Source organism: Silene latifolia, chromosome 1 (genome assembly GCF_048544455.1).
Source record: "Silene latifolia isolate original U9 population chromosome 1, ASM4854445v1, whole genome shotgun sequence".
NCBI lineage: Eukaryota > Viridiplantae > Streptophyta > Magnoliopsida > Caryophyllales > Caryophyllaceae > Silene > Silene latifolia.
In genome coordinates this window covers 25487938-25505780 of record NC_133526.1, presented here as the reverse complement: position 1 = coordinate 25505780, position 17843 = coordinate 25487938, and the positions used below count along the sequence as shown (strand labels likewise).

The following is a 17843-nucleotide window of genomic DNA, read 5'->3' as shown; positions in this document are numbered from 1 at the left end:
GTTTTAATGTTAAAACAGATTAAGGGGGACTTGCTCTTATATGATCATATGATAATGACTCCTTTATTTGTCATAATTTTTTTTATGTTGAGTGTTGACTACTTAGTGGTCTTAATTTATATATTGCAAATGAGCAAGGTGTTGTATCCATGTTGGGTTTGTTAGACAATACTGGTTTTTAAAGTCATATCGTGAGTTTTGGTAATAATCTGTCACAAGAGCTGGTTTTGCTTGGGCAGGAGACTTGTAACTTTAATTAATATGGAACTAAATTGATGTGTTATTACTTATTCCCCATTTGTGGACTTGTAATTGTGTAAATTCCAGACATCTAGTATTTTGAGCTTGGAGCAAATAAAAAAAGTTGTCACTCCATTTACCAGTGAAAATATGTGATATGATTAACTTGTATGCATTAATCTATTACTTTTTGTTAACTCACACACCCTCCCCTCACCTCCCTCCTTTTCCTTTAGTAAAACAATGGGCACCTGTAAAATCCAAGGTTCAACTTCTATCTCAATTCAATTCTGTCTTGCAGAGCACGGATGAGATTGTGGAGATGTCACTGCATAGTGCTGATGGCTCAACAAAATTTGAGGATTTTGACAGAAAGATTCAAGCATGGTTTTGTCTAAAATTCAGGTATTTTGAGTGTAGGATTTCTTGATTGTTGATGTTATGCTAAATAAATATCTCTGAATTACATTTGTCTCAACTAAATCTTAGCAATCCTTTTAGATAAGTCAATGTGCTTAACCCTTTAGCTGGCTTTCTGGTTGGTTCTGATTTCATAACACGTGACGTGGTTTTCACATTGTGCCTGTTGATTGAGGACAATAGGTTGATGTAATTGGATTTTGCTTTCTTGATCTTGCTTCAAACTATGAACCTGACTATGATGGTCCAAAACCTATATGTTGGTTTTTGTACCCTAGTAAGTCCATCTCACTAACTATATTTTTGGAAAACTTATGTTGACTGAGGGAGTCCTCTTCATGGACTCTATGGATTTTCTAACAATGCCATCATTTCACGACTTGTCTATATCTAAGTCATATATTTGAAGATTCGACTTGCCGAGTAATACATAGAAATTGAGTTGTGAAAGTTGATATTAAAGCAAAAAATACTCAAATAATATCTCTTGAAATCTGATTTCAGGATCAGACTTGTACAATGGCGGGACGTTATGAGTCACATCTACTTGTTACGGACATTCTGTAATCTCCCTATCTTTTTTCTTGATGGCACTTTCGTGTGAGAAAACCTTCAGAGTAACTCCATTACCACTTTCGTGGGACAATAAAGTATTCCGTCAAAGAATGATTGAGGAAGCTAGGGTCATGTCATTATTATATTTATCTAAGAAATGAAATAATTGTTGGTTAACAGCTAGTCTTTTAATTATGGTTGGTTATTTTGATATTATTCAGCCTTTTCAAGACTCAAGAATCAATAGCATACTAATGTCAATTGCTTAAACCTTGTGTTTAACCTGGACTTTCAAAGAGTTTTTACTGCTTGTTTTTTTCCTTTTTGTGCAGGAGTGAGGCGAGTGTTATGACTTTGAGTTTGGGTACAGATAAGATGATGATTTCAACGATGAAGTTAACTTGAAGAATTATTATTTTGCTAGATTATATAATTGGGGATTAGTTTAATATGAATTCGAATATAATTGTAAGATTGATTACTTTTGGAAGTTGATGTTAATTACGTAATTTAATAATTGTAATATTTTACTGATTTCAATTTTTGATTAATAATTTGTATTATATAGGTGTTGGTTTTTTTTTAATTCTATTTTTTTTGTTTTTAAATAAAATATAAGAGACCGGTGTTAGTCCAAAATTGGTTTCAAAGAGAATATCAAAGAGGCCGGTTTTAGTCCAAAACCGGTTTCAAATATAATATCAAAGAAACCGGTTTAGGCCAAGAACTGGTGTCTAAGTCACCGATCAAAGAAACCAGTTCTTGGTGATAACCGGTTTCTTTAATATAACCAAAGAAACCGGTTTACATAACCGGTCTCTTAGGCTAAGACACCTATGAGCTAGAGACCGGTTATAAACCGGTTTCTTATAGTCTTTTTAACCGGTTTCTTTGCCATTTTTTGTAGTAGTGATTTATCATTAGTTTAATTTACATTTCCACCATGTTAGAGTAGTATCTTTTGTCTAGGGAATGAAGGGAGCCATGCATAAAAAGTATTTTTAAAATGTTAAATTAGTTTGATATAATATTGTCTAAATTGTTTCTATCACATGTTTGCACCTTAATGTTTAATCTTTGTTTAAAGGCCTTATTCATTGATTAAGTTTGTTCATTCGTTCTAAAGTCGAGAGGCACGGAATTGAATTAGACTAAGCATGTGTAGTAGGACGACCTAGTCATGGACGAGAGTTTCTCTAGGACCCGGTCTATGGTTGACACTAATGCCGTAAGGTGGGTGTCTCTAAGTCTAAACAATTAACATTTATCAACTCATATGTTTAATTTGATCATTTACATAATTTGCATGTGTGACCCGACCTCCCTAGATTATTTCTTTATCATTATTGTTTTATTCCATAATCCAACCAACCAATCAACAAACGTTAATCTACCAAGATAAAATTCACTCCATAACAACTAATTAACAACTCCCGTCTCTTTGTGGTTCGACCCCTACGTACTACATTAATTTGTGTCTAGGGTAAATATTATCTTTGCATAGGTGTGCGATAGCCTATCAGCGCAACCTGCGATGCCGTTGGAGCGTTGTGCGTTCTTTGATCCTGGATTGGATCTGATTTTATTAAAATACGACTTTCCTTGTCTATACCCACTTCTCTTAGAGATCTGAAGAATTGAGTGTATGGGTTCATTTCCATAACACGCATCAGAATACGAATCACATTCTGCTCAATTTCGTCAGAAATCTGAAGTCTATGCCACAATTCTCGATCTGTATCTAAAAAATACAGTTGTATATATCTAGGTTGTTCTTCAGTCGGCAAAATGTCGTTAATGAAATGATAAACTTGGCCTTGAACTCTAAACGTATAGGCAGCACGATTTCTCTGCGCCAGTTCACGATCTTTCTTAACTCCAAAGGAAGTAAAAGCGAAAGAACTATTATACAACAGAACATACTTTCTGAAATTTATAGAGAGAGCGTCATTTGACATGAACAACATGCAGAGTTCATTCGGCATTACGTTCTGTGCTAGACATATATCTCCTTGGCAGCAGCATAATTTTGTCGATCCATTTTTGAAAATTTTTGCGCCACAGTGTAAACACAATGACGGCAAAGGAAGAACGGCTGGATGTTCCGGAGAAATTGTAAAACCTTTAAAGTTATTAACAACGATTTAATAAAGTGAGTTGTGAAATGTGGAAATTGGCTATAAACCATTGAAACGGAATGGAAAAAGTCATACTCCCTCCTATCCACTCTTTTCTTCCCTATTTCTTAAAACGGATTATTCAGGTTTTCTTCCCCTTTCCTTTTTGAGAAAGTTTTTATTAATATTATACTCTTACCTCTTTTCACTCATCAAATCCCACTATATACTTTATTAATATTTAATTCTAATTATTCCTACCTCTCTCCAATAACAAAACCCCACTCATCTTCTTTATTAATATTTAATCATAATTATTCCTACCTCTTTCCAATTACCAAACCCCACTCATATATTTATCAATATTATACTCCCCACCCTTAATCTCCGTGCCCACTTCAAAGGGGAAAAAAAGGATGGATGGGAGGGAGTATATGTTTGCAGGGAGAAGTCGTTACCCTTTAGAATAGTAGGTGATGAAATTGAACGACTTTTCTTTTGTGGCTTATTTGTACGGGAGCACGATGCAATGGTTTTCAGTAGATTCATATTCTATAGATTTTATGAATATAAAAGCACCTCTGCTAAAAAAACAAGTAAAATATCTAAATAAAACAACTGTACATAAAACAATACAAAAAAATGAAACAGACAAAATACGAAAATAAACAGATAATTCTCCAAACAACATTAACGTGTAAATTAATTTAAATAAATTAGTAATGCTTAATTGGTTTTCTCTAGTATTTTGTTGCTAAGTTTATGTACAGAATACCATAAAAAAACATAAAAAAAATTAAAGTTAATTTTCCTTGTAAACAAAATGTTATAGGTAGTAAGATAGAGTAAACAATTTTCATTTATGAACTATGGAAAGAAAAAAAATTCAGAAAAAAAATATATTATTAAACACTTATATAATTCTCGTTATATAAAAAAAAGTTTTACAATATTTTTTCCTATTTGGTAAAACAATTAATGAAACCTTTTAATTAAAATAATTTTAAAAAATAATAAGAAATTATTTGAGATATAACATAATGTAGATAAATGTTTCCAAGACTTAAAATTTTATACCAAAATAAATTATGTATAGCTGTAATCAAAATATGAAAAAATTGTTTACAAAAAAAAATATAATATTAAACACTTATGTGATTCTCGGTATATAAAAAAGAGTATAAAAAAAAATATTTACAATATTTTTTCCTATTTGGTAAAGCAGTTAATGAAACCTTGTATTTAAAATAATTTTAAAAATTAATAAGAAATTATCTAAGATATAACATAATGTAGGTAAATGCTTCCAATAGTAAAATTTCAAACCAAAATAAATTATGTCTAGCTGTAATCAAAATATAAAAAAATTGTTTTAAAATAAACAATATTTACTAATAAGTTTAAACGGAATTATAATTCACCATAATATTAACTTATTGATTACATAATTTTTTTTAAAAAAGTAAAAGTACATCCAATATGATATTCACTCATAAAAAAATTAGTAATTAACTAAAAGAAAAACGCGTTCGGAGGAAAAAAAAACTTTAAAGTTTTTATGTTAAACTAACGAAATAGATTACGACTATTGTTAGTTTTAAACTTAGGAAATAGAGTACTGATGTGAATCGCAAGCGGAAGTCTTAACTTGTACTGGCAAATAGACGAAGAATCCGAATGCACTAGGTGAAACCCGATCAATCCGTATATTCGTAGCGAGATTTGAATGAAAAAAAAAGGATATTTGTCGTAGCTAGACCTATAGCTACGCCAATGGGTGAATTGTTTGATACTCGTCAATCAATCCGACTTAAACTTAGGATCACGTCCCTCGTTCAAGCAAGGTGCGAAATCGCGTTTCGACCTCTTAAGCCAAACTACTCGTGTAACAACACAAGAAGACAAGACAAGTTTTAGAGAATACTCTCAAGTTTTTACTTCAAAATTGGATGATAAACAAATGAGGACTACAAGCCTTATATAGGCCGAAATCCTTGATGCCCAAGGCTAGCCTTTAATGCTTTGTGGTGAGTTCTAGGCTATGTAGAAGAACTAGGTAAGACTAAACCAAAAACTAGGTAAGACCTTTGTAAAAACTAGGCTATGACAAAAACTAGGTGAGCTTTATTCAATGCCTTTGGACTAGCCCATTTTCGAGGTTAGACCTTGCTCCACACGGTTCTCCTTGCTCCACACGGTTCTCCACACGGTTCTACCCATCCCATTGGCGGGTGATCATGCACTTTTCTCGAATATTATTCGAACCGATCCATGCTTGGTGACTCGGGTTGTCTTGGTTGCTTGTTTCGAGAATTATTTCATCAAGGTGATTCGTATTCACATCAATCCCTCCCCCTTTGAAAGGAATTGTCCTCAATTCTGCAATCCCATTATCCTCGATGTAAGGAGAGAGATCACCCACATTGAAAGTGGCGTGGACACCGTAGTCCCCTGGGAGTTCGACCTTGTAGGCATTGTCTTCATACTTCGAAATCACCTTGTAAGGACCTTCTGCGCGCGGCATGAGTTTGTTCTTTCGTTTGCCTGGGAATCGTTCTTTCCTTAGATGCACCCAAACCAAATCTCCTTCCTTGAAAACCCTTGGTGGGCGGGTTTTGTTGGCTCTTTGCTTGTATACCTCATTGACGGACTCAATTCTGGATCGAACCTGCTCATGTAGTTTAATCATGGATTTTACCTTTTCTTCCGCGCTTTTGTGTACTAGCTCGCCCTCGGGTAAGGGAATGAGATCGAGTGGTAGGTAAAGATTTACGCCATACACGATCTCAAAAGGAGAGTGCTTCGTTGCGTATGATGGAGACCTGTTGTAGGCAAACTCGGCATGAGCGAGTTTTAGATCCCAATCCTTCTGAGTTTTGTTCACGAGGCCACGTAGTAATACCCCAAGAGTGCGGTTTGTCACTTCCGTTTGACCATCGGTTTGAGGATGGTGAGAGGTACTAAATAACAGTTTGGTACCCACCTTCTTCCACAGAGTGTTCCAAAAATAGCTTAAGAACCTTGAGTCACGATCGGAGACTATCGTCCTTGGGACTCCATGAAGGCGGAGTATTTCTCGAAAGTATAAGCCGGCTACGTTGTTAGCGTCATCTGTCTTGTGACATGCAATAAAATGGGCCATCTTGGAAAATCGATCCACTACGACCATGATTGCGTCCTTACCCCCTTTGGGTTCGTGGTAGAGCAACAATAAAATCCATGGACACGTCTTCCCATGGCCTGTTAGGGATCGGTAAGGGCGTGTACTCCCCTGGCTTGAAGGTACTCTTTGCAACGTGACAAGTGACACACTTACGAATCACATCTTGCACGTCCTTCAGCATTCGAGGCCAATAGACATGCTCTTTAAGGACCTCCATAGTCTTAGTGACACCAAAATGTCCACCAAGTCCCCCCCCATGAGCTTCTCGTATCAATAACTCCCGGACTTGATGCTTGGGTACACACAACTGATTTCCTTTGAAAAGAAATCCATCTTGAATTATGAACTCGCCTCGGGGTCCTATTTGGCTTATCCTAAACATTTCACCAAGGTCGGGATCAGTTTCGTAGTAATCTTTCAAGGTCTCGAATCCAAGCAGGCGAACATCAAGCACGTTCAGTAAAGAGTAGCGTCGGGAAAGAGCGTCGGCCACCACATTGCTTTTACCATCCTTATATTTTGATGAGAAATGAAAGGATTGAAGAAATTCAACCCATTTGGCATGTCTTAAGCTCAGCTTCTGCGGCCCATTGATGTATTTTAAGGATTCATGGTCTGAATGTAGAATGAAGTAATTTGGGCGAAGATAGTGGCTCCAATGGTTGAGTGCTCTCACTATGGCGTAGAACTCCTTGTCATAAGTGCAATATTTGAGCCAAGCTCCACTTAGCTTTTCGGAAAAATAAGCAATGGGTCGCTTTCCTTGGACCAACACAGCTCCAATTCCAACACCGCTCGCATCACACTCTACCTCGAAGGGTTGAGTAAAATCGGGAAGTGCTAGTATCGGTGCTTCACAAAGCCGTTGGATAATCGTCTCGAAAGCCCTTTGAGCAGCCTCGGTCCATACAAATGTTCCCTTTTTTAAACACTCGGTGATGGGACTCGTGATGGTGCTGAAATCTTTTATGAATCTTCGGTAGAATGACGCAAGTCCTTGGAAAGACCGAACCTCTGTGACGGACTTAGGCGTAGGCCATGACTTAATGGCCTCGATCTTTGACTGGTCCACTGAAACTCAATCTTTAGAAACCACATAGCCGATAAATATGACACTCTCGACCAAGAATGAACATTTCTCCTTCTTTCCATATAGCTTTTGTCCTCGGAGAGTTTCGAACACTTTGCGAAGGTGTTTGAAGTGATCTTCTTTGCTTTGACTGTAAACCAAGATATCATCTAAATAAACAACCACAAATTTTTCCAAGAATGGTTTGAGTACCTCGTTCATGAGCCGCATGAAAGTACTCGGAGCGTTGGTTAACCCGAACGGCATGACAGTCCATTCGTACAACCCATGTTTGGTCTTGAACGCGGTTTTCCATTCGTCACCTTCCCGCATTCGTATCTAATGATAGCCACTCCTCAGGTCGATCTTAGAAAAGATCTCGGAGCCATGCAACTCATCAAGCATGTCATCAAGTCTTGGAATCGGGAAACGGTACTTGATAGTTATGTTGTTCACGGCTCGACTATCGATGCATATCCGCCAACTCCCATCCTTTTTCGGGACAAGAAGAGTAGAAACGGCACATGGACTCATGCTTTCACGAACATAGCCTCGTTCCATTAGCTCCTCGATTTGGCGCTGCAACTCCTTGGTCTCTGTTGGGTTGCATCGATAGGCTGCCTTATTAGGTAACGCAGCTCCAGGAATGAGATCGATTTGATGTTCGATCCCGCGGATAGGCGGCAATCCCGGTAGTAAATCTTCAGGGAAAACGTCCTCGAATTCCTTTAAGAGCGCCGCTAGCTGGGTATCCTTGATCTCAAATTTTGGTGCCTCGTTGACCACCATAAGATAGGCACAACCACCTTCTTTTAAGACTTCACCAACTTCTTGCTCACTTGCAAACATGGTCATGCTTGCGGTCTTCCTCTGTGGGGTGCCCAAAGAACGGACAGCACTAGGTGCCATCGGTCTTAGGACAAGCTTCTTACCCTTGTCGACCAATTCATATTCGTTGCTTCGGCCGCGGTGTATGACATTGCGATCGAATTGCCATGGACGCCCCAAGAGTACGTGGCATGCATCCATTGGCACTACGTCACACAAGATATTGTCGTCATAGGAGCCCATTGTTAACGCCACTTTGACTTGTTTGGTGACCTTCACCTTGTTCCCGTCATCAAGCCAATGTAACACATATGGTTTGGGATGAGGTATGGTATCCAATCCCAACTTGTCCACCATCTTTGTAGAAGCAACGTTGGTACAACTCCCTCCATCGATGATTAGGCTACACCACTTGTCCTTCACTTGACATTTGGTGTGAAAAATCTGGTTCCTTTGTTCTGCCTCAATTGGTGTGGATTGAGTCTGCAAAGCACGAAGAACTAAAGCACAATCATAGTTAGGAGCATCATAAGTTTCGATATCTCTATCGTTCCCCTCCTCTTCTCTTTCTTCGAAGTTGAACACATCACCCAATCGTTCTTCTTCATCATACAACTCGTCTCGAACGGCAATAGCTTCCCTTAGTGCAATGTTTCTCTTATTTGGGCATGCGTTCTGAAAATGTCCAAATCCTTGGCATTTGAAACATCGTACTCTAGATAAACTTGTCTCTTTAGGAACGGGTATCTTGGGAGCGGACTCAGGGGTGGAAATCTTCTTAGGTGTAGTCTCAATTGTACGACTACTCGGACTTCCCCTTGAGTGTCCTTCGCTCCTCCAGCTTCGACCACCCTCACCATGAGTTGGAGTGAGCTTGGCCTTCCCTTGGGCTTCTACCTTGAGACATAGATTACACAAGGAATCGAAGTCAGCGTAAGATTGTAATTCAACTGAATTGGCTATGTTACGATTTAGTCCACGAAGGAATCGAGCTATCTTCAAGTCTTCACTTTCCTCTATTCCTCCCATCAAAGTAAGATTTTCAAACTCATTTATGTAATCTGAGACACTGCTCCTCTCTTGAGTCAACTCGGCAATCTTGCGATATGTCGTGAGCCTATACGTGGCTGGGACGTATCTCTTGCGTAGTTTCCTTTTGAGAGATTCCCAAGAGGATATCTTTTCCTTTCCGGCCCGGGCACGTTTTGCCTTAAAGCCTTCATACCATAGGGAGGCTCCACGACTTAGTCGTAGAATGGCGTACTTGCAACACTTTTCGTCATCCAGGTCTTTGAACTCAAACATCCGTTCAATCTTCCTCTCCCATTCGAGGTAATCCTCGGGATCCGTGCCTCCCACAAACTCGGGTAGTTCACTTACTTTGAATTCTTCTCGACTTTGTTCTCCTCGACGTGGTGTTCCGTTCACGCCAAGTTCCGAAAGATTTTGTAGTGCTTCTATAAGATTTTGAAGGAGATTAGGATTGTTGAGATCCATTTTTTTTTTTTTGATGAATAGTACCGTGTGAAACGATGCGGACGTGAACAAGAATTTTTTTTTTTTTTTTGCGAAGAAATCAAGACCCTTGGATCGTCTTGATTAGTGGAAATCAAGAGCCGAAGCTCTGATACCACAATTGATGTGAATCGCAAGCGGAAGTCTTAACTTGTACTAGCAAATAGACGAAGAATCCGAATGCACTAGGTGCAACCCGACCAATCCGTATATTCGTAGCGAGATTTGAATGAAAAAAAGGGATATTTGTCGTAGCTAGACCTATAGCTACGCCAATGGGTGAATTGTTTGATACTCGTCAAACAGTCCGACTTAAACTTAGGATCACGTCCCTCGTTCAAGCAAGGTGCGAAATCGCGTTTCGACCTCTTAAGCCAAACTACTCGTGTAACAACACAAGAAGACAAGACAAGTTTTAGAGAATACTCTCAAGTTTTTACTTCAAAATTGGATGATAAACAAATGAGGACTACAAGCCTTATATAGGCCGAAATCCTTGATGCCCAAGGCTGGCCTTTAATGCTTTGTGGTGAGTTCTAGGCTATGTAGAAGAACTAGGTAAGACTAAACCAAAAACTAGGTAAGACCTTTGTAAAAACTAGGCTATGACAAAAACTAGGTGAGCTTTATTCAATGCCTTTGGACTAGCCCATTTTCGAGGTTAGACCTTGCTCCACACGGTTCTCCTTGCTCCACACGGTTCTCCACACGGTTCTACCCGTCCCATTGGCGGGTGATCATGCACTTTTCTCGACTATTATTCGAACCGATCCATGCTTGGTGACTCGGGTTGTCTTGGTCGCTTGTTTCGAGAATTATTTCATCAAGGTGATTCGTATTCACATCAAGTACGATACATCCTCTTGAGTGTATGTCATCGTTTATGTAAGTTAACTTACACTGTAATTTTATATTTTATATCACGCAAAGCTTTTTCGACGGTATTGAATTTTACCCTAGATACAACAGTTGCCTATTTTCGTAATTTTTTTTTTTTTTGTACTTTTTTTTTCTTTAAAAAATGCTAATCATTAGGCTTCCTCATTTCGTGTTCTTGTATCTTATGTATCCTCCACGTTATACATTTTGTCGGTATAGTATACATAAACTAGTCTTATACATTTTTTTTCAAAGTAAAAGTACAGCCGATATGATATTCATTCATAAAATAATCAGTAACTAACTAAAAGAAAAACGCAATCAGAAAAAAAAAATTAAAAGTTTTTATGTTAAACTAAAGAAATAGATTACGATTATTGGTAGTTTTAAACTTAGGAAATTGAGTACTATATATCTTCTTGAGTGTATATGTAAGCGTTTACGTAAGTTAACTTACACTGTAATTTTATATTTTATATCACGCAAAGCTTTTTAGCCGGCATTAAATTTTACTTTACATACAACAGTTGTATATTTTCGGAATTTTAGTATCTTTTGGGTATTTTGTTTTCGGATAATTCACGCGGTACCCTTGAAGTTTGCCACTTTTGCACGAAATACCTAAATTTTTGATCCGAAAAACTTAAAGAGGTCATAACTCGTGTTTACGAGTTCAGAAAGTGACGTTTTTTTTTCCAAATCGCTTATCTTTTCGAGAGCTACAATTTGGAAAAAAAATTTGTCGCATTTGGATCTGTTGCTAGGAGTTATTGTGCGTCAAAGTTTTTCCGAGCGAACAAACTTTGAGTGATCATATCTCTTGGTCAAGAGTTCCAAGCTCGTCAATTTTTTTTATCAAATCATAGTTTTCGGAAAGATGATCGATTTGTAAACAAAAAATTTCACTTTCTGAGTTCGTAAACACGAGTTTTGGCCTCTTTAAGTTTTCCGGATCAAAAATTTGGGTATTTTGTGCAAAGTGTCAAACTTTAAGGGTACCACGTGAATTATCCGTTTTTTTTTTTGGCATAGTCGATTTACAACGACGAATATGCTATTTTAAGTTTGATAAACTGACTTATGCTAGTACATAAAATTAGTTTTATACTGACTTATGCTAGTACATAAAATTAGTTTTATACTTTTACTGAAGTAATACAACACTAATCCTTTTCGTCTTTAAATAACTATATTTCGATGCAAACAACATCATTTGTGGATTTAAAGTTGCTTTTAATCGGTGATAAACGTAATGAGAAGTGTACTTCTACAACTCATTTACGTGGTTTCACGACTATTATTTGATTTTTTTTATTGTTTTATCTAACTAATATTTTTATTGACTTCAATTTTTAAAATTTTAACTAAATCTTAAAAAGCTTTATAAAATTATTAAAAAAAATAATAAAAAAATTAAATAGAGCAGTCGAATAATCTTAATTTTTTTGGTTATTTTTAAAATATGAATTTAACAAATCGTAACTACAAATTCCGAGGCGCTTAATAGTAGCACTGTAATGAACAATTTTTTTTATATAAAAATAAATTAACATCTAACCAATATGATATTAATATAGCGCTAAAACTATAAGTAAATAATATTAAATAACATTTCTCAGCACATACTGACCTTAAAAAGTCTTTAGAGATTTCAAACTAAACTCTGCTCCGTTTGTGATTTGGAAATTTCAGCTGCAATTTAAAAAGTAATATGTATTTGTTAATATCTTACAATACAAATAGATGTACACGTTAAAATAAAACGATTCAATTCTCTACAGTTAATACATTAATCTAAATTTACATACACATTAAATGATTAAATGCAATTACCTGCAAACTGCACTTGAAAATTAGGTAAACGTATTACCGATTGAAGCTTGATGTAAAGCGTAGAAAGAGAATGTATAAGCAGAAATTTTTTCTTTTTTTTTTGTGTTTTCGTGATAAAGAAAAATGGGGTGTAGTTACTCATGTATTTATAGAAAACATAGGTGCATTCTACAAATAAAAAAAATTATTTTGTGACTATCTTAAAAAGAATGGCATACGCATATCTTTTAGAGTAATAGACGATACGCATGAAGAGTACAGGACAGGAAAACATGCATGATAGTACAACTGTAACACCCCTGATTTTCGGGTAAATGAAAAGTAACTTTTATATGTAAAACTCGCCGAAAATACAGAAATGTTATAATTTTAATATATAAAGTCTCTTATTACAAATCCTTTTAAATATAAAATAATACAAAATGTAAACAAACTTTTTAAAAACTTTAAATAAAATCTTCACTTCATTATCTTCACTGGGCATTTAAAATGCCGGCTCGCCACTGCGGGTTATGAGCCAAACTTTAATCTTCACTGGGCATTTAAAATGCCGGCTCGCCACTGCGGGTTATGAGCCAAACTATAATCTTCACTGGGCATTTAAAATGTCGGCTCGCCACTGCGGGTTGTGAGCCAAACTATAATTCTGGGCATTTTTGTATGCCGGCTCGCCACTGCGGGTTGTGAGCCAAACTCTAATCCTCTAATTAAATAGCTTTCAATTTTAGCGAAAAAATAATTTTATCAGTATAAGAATCAATCATTAATAATTCAACATAGATACCAACCGAATCAAGATCACAGCCTGAAGTTCAAAAGCCAAATAAAAGTAGGCGCACCAAATCTCGCATAACAATTCCAGTACGAGATTACTTACCATCTTAATCCTTATAAGACCAAAAGAATTTCAATAAGGAAAAGCTTTATAGTTCAGCCAGACATTACGCACCATCCATATGTGTTTAGCTAGCCTTTAGTGATAATACACCAAAGAAATTATCCTTTATAATTTCCAACAATCTCAATACTACTTTAAGGAATCTACTGGATACAACCTACAGAAAATCATACTTATCCAACTTCATAAATCCAATACTGCCAACAATAAAACTTGATTATCTTAGCAACCCCAAACCCATCTCACATACAGCGATCTAAACAAAAGGTATATACAATTATTACTATATACTCGTATGATAAAACATCATAGCTATAAATTTCCAGACGATAAAACACAACGCAGGTAAAATAATTAGTATATAATTTACACAACTCGAACAATAGAAAAATTATTAGGATCGGTAGAATTGTGTTACCTTCAATGGATGGTCAATTCATGCGGCTGACTCGAGAATAGCGGTGAGTATGAATTTGGGCAAACACAAATCGGGAAGGTAAAGAATCGGAATATCGTTGCTCGTGAGATTGTGGGCATCTCTAATCTTAGCCAAATATGGGATTTTGATAGACAACGTATCAGCCAGCCTTTGTAGCAAATGAAGAATTTGTTATTTCCAAGAGGTTCATCCCTCTGAAGATCATCATGAAGACAACCCTCTCCCAACTCCAATGTGATAAGTGTCATAAGAAAACAAAAGGGACCGCTTAAAATGGATGACCACGTTTTAGTTCACAATTCAGGATTTTTTTTTTTTTTTTTTTTTTTTTTTTTTTTTTTTTTTTTTTTTTTTTTTTTAAATTAAAGTATTAAAATAATTTTATAATATTTGGGTTGTTACAACAACTGTCCGGAAGATATGTATTTGCAGCTTAAAAATCAGAAGACTTTAATGCAAACTTATCACTTTATCAATGCAAGAAGCAAACATTGCAGAAAAAGACAATAGTTGTAGGCTACTCACAATTCATAAATTAGTTGTAGGGCACTCACAATTCATAAATTACTAAAAAATCTCTGAATAATAAATGGACTGTTGGTAGTAGTCTTTTTAGTCTATGCTAGATGATGTGCATAGTAGTAGTTATTTTTAAGTGTGGCAACTATGGAGGTTGTGTTTGTGTACTCCGTTTTGATAATTTCTTTCAGTGCGTCTTGCTTCAGACGGTTGTTTTCCGTCTTAAATAAGATGAATAACAGGTAGGCATTCTAGAATAAAAAATTTTTATTCTATGGCAACATGTTTACATTCTTTTTCACTTCATTTTCAGAGTAAAAATTGACATCTCTAGTTAAAACATTTTCTAGATTCAATGGTTACATTTTTTTTTAAAAAGGACAATATTTTTATCCGTCTTATTTCAGACGGGAAAACAGTCAGTATTAAATTAAAATTTGCGAATTTCTTTACCTTTTCTTTATGGGTTTATCATTTCTGTACGTTAATTACTAATCAACTGATTTAATTTTTAGGGTCCATAAATCTTTATACTCAAGTAAGTGCAAAGAATAATTTAAACGAAGCACACACATTTTAGTTGATAGATTTAGTGTTATTTATTTCTTTAATAAGTCTCCCTTGTGACAGATATATCAGTCAGAAGTTTGTGACGGTTCAAGTTTGTAATGGGTGAAGTACTACCCGTCACAAACTTTCGACAGGTATGTCCTACAAGAAAACGAAATTTTTTGTATGGAGATTTAGATGTAGTAAAGAAAATGAAGTATAGCATTAAAAATATAACAATGATTATTATCAGTCTAATCCATGTGTTAAAGCGAATGCAAGTAAACTTATCATTTGCGAAGTTGCCATATTGAATTTGTCAACGTTGCCTTGTGATCACTCCAGTGGCACGATAAAATCTTTAATTTGTAGCATAAAATCAAATTGACAACCCAAACTAATCTCCTTTGAGTGATTTCTTGCGTACCATTACCAATTCCAAATTCATGGTCTCTAGACCAAACCCATACTCATAAAGCAATTATACCATTTCATCTTCGATGCAATCTCGAGTACTTTGTATATGTAAAATTTTGAATAATCTCAAACTATATGTAAAATGCACCCAAAAACAGAAAGAAATAGCATTTGATTTTTCGTTGTGGCAAATCATCAAACACTTGTTATGCATATTTGTAAGATAAATTACGAAAAAAAAAAATAATAAGTACTAAAACACCAAAACTCATACAAACTTATAAGCACAATGTTCTCTAATACGAAAAAAACTTTACCTGAAACAAAAATTAAGGAAATAGATTTTGATTACCTCACCTAATGTTTATCTTTTTTTGTTCGATTTAGCAGGTAAATGTGTATCGGCAAGCCGTCGGAACTAAAAGAAACCAAATAAGCAATCCGGACTGATAGCGATTGAAATTGAATAATATTGAAAATAAACAGACAAAGTAAACTATCAACTAAAATGATAGAAACATAAAAAACGGAAAAAAAAAAAAAAAAAAAAAAAAAAAAAAGTAATGAAATGGGAAGTACAAATAATTGGAATAGATGAATGAAATAATATGGTGTCAATTAAATAATATGGTAACACAACAAACACCTTTTTATTGAAAATTGAAGCTTCAGAAATGGAAGTAGAACACTCTACACCAACCACGACCTCTTCATCAACATCATCATCCAAGTGTTATGCTCCACAAAAAGCCATTAAAACCAACTTCGGCAACGATTATATCTTCGAAATCACCCCCAAGTAATCCCCCTAATTACTAATTAGGGTTTTGTAATTATTTAATTATGTTCAGTTAGTTGATTTATTGAATTTGTGTGTTGTTTTGGATGTGAAGAGACGATTGGTCGGCAATGGCGGTGTCGTTGTCGAATAATGCGGTGAAATTATATTCTCCAGTTCCAGTAGAAAGCATATAAAAAAATAAAGAATGGCAAACATATAAATTGACTAAAGAGCACACTCAAACAAGTGTCATAATACCATCCTCTTTTATAAGAAGTTATAGATATATTTGAACAATTTGTCAAGGTAGACATCTGGCCTATTAGCTCAGTTGGTTAGAGCGTCGTGCTAATAACGCGAAGGTCGTAGGTTCGAGACCTGCATAGGCCATTTTTTTATATATTAGACATGTTTTTTAATGTCTTGTGACAAATCAACAATATAATGAATCTTGAGCCAAACTCGCACGATTTTGTTTTTGGTCACGTTCCCTAGAAGCCTCGAACTAACCGGTAGAACTCTTTCGATCTCTCTTGTATCTTATTGAATATTTAATGTATGTGTGTTAGTTCAATACCACAATTTTTTTGATAACAAGTCAACTCTTGGGCATAAAAAGCATGTTTAAGTATAAGCATGTTTAAGTATTTGCAGACAAGGATCTCTATTTGCGCATATACACATCAAACACTCATACATTTTGCCCTTGTGCTTGTCTTAGGAAACTTCTATGTTGCCTTTCAAATTTTCCAATATGCCCTTATATAAAGCCGTAAAAAATACCGTTCATTGCATCAAACAAACAAAGAATAATGGTGTCGAAAATTCAAGAACTTGCTCTAAATTGCATCCTCTTGGTAGAAGACACCAAAAAGATGAAGATGAAGATGAGATCGTATGTCATCATTACACTCTTCCACAGCTGTTCTCGAGAACTCGAGAAACATAAAGCAGATCTTGATACTCGAGGGAGCGCTAGCGCTAACTTTCAGTTCAAGGACATTAATGTGGAATCTGCTTATCTCCGCTTTCAAGTATTCATTCATAGTAAGTTCCTCCCGGACAAGCTTTTTGGTCAAGTTGATGTTCCTGTGTCTGAGCTTGTGTCATCGTCTGCCAATGGTGATGGAAAGATTGATCAAGAAACTTACGCAACATATGAAATTGTAAAGTCGTCAAGGAAAGGAAAGAAGGGTGACTTGAAGTTGTGCTACAAGCTGTTCATGGCGCCAAAAGATTTGCGCCAAGTTGTACCAAATGGGAAGTCGAAGGTAGTGTCCATAACGCCAAAAGATTTGCACGACCTTATACCACCAAATGGAAAGTCGAAGGTAGTGTCCAAGAGCCTACCTGCGGCCATAGGGAATGAGATAGGGTTATTAAAGACGGTCCCTAGTTTCCGTAAGCCTTTTGTTTCGTTAAGTTGGAGTTAGTAATTACGAAGTAATTTAGCATATATGCCTTTCGGAGAACTCAATTTCGTTGTAATACAAGTTTTAGTGTTAATAACCAGTAATGGAAAGCATCCTTAGAATCAATGCTGAAAAAACAAGAGCAACGGATTCATAACTTAAAAATCCAGTTAAAATACAAGTCGATACCTCTCATATAGGTTATGTAT

At 35.8% G+C, this 17843-nt stretch overlaps 1 protein-coding gene, 1 long non-coding RNA gene and 1 other non-coding gene across 3 annotated transcripts; 1 reads left to right on the top strand and 2 right to left on the bottom strand.

Moving 5' to 3' along the window:
* Positions 1-7903: 7903 nt before the first annotated feature.
* Positions 7904-9889, bottom strand: LOC141642330 (uncharacterized). Its single transcript, XM_074451113.1, has one exon. The coding sequence runs from the start codon at positions 9887-9889 to the stop codon at positions 7904-7906; it is 1986 nt and encodes a 661-aa protein (XP_074307214.1).
* A 2984-nt stretch (positions 9890-12873) lies between these two features.
* On the bottom strand, positions 12874-14272 carry LOC141656850 (uncharacterized). Its single transcript, XR_012548597.1, has 2 exons — positions 13936-14272; positions 12874-13334 (listed from the first exon to the last, which is right to left on the bottom strand). It is a non-coding gene; the product is annotated as an uncharacterized LOC141656850 (long non-coding RNA).
* Positions 14273-16538: 2266 nt separating this feature from the next.
* On the top strand, positions 16539-16612 carry TRNAI-AAU (transfer RNA isoleucine (anticodon AAU)). The gene has a single exon. It is a non-coding gene; the product is annotated as a tRNA-Ile (tRNA).
* The last annotated feature ends 1231 nt before the right edge of the window (positions 16613-17843 follow it).

Excerpts from the sequence above, each read along its gene's own strand:
- LOC141642330 (XM_074451113.1), bottom strand. The coding sequence starts at position 9,889 with ATGGATCTCAACAATCCTAATCTCCTTCAAAATCTTATAGAAGCACTA.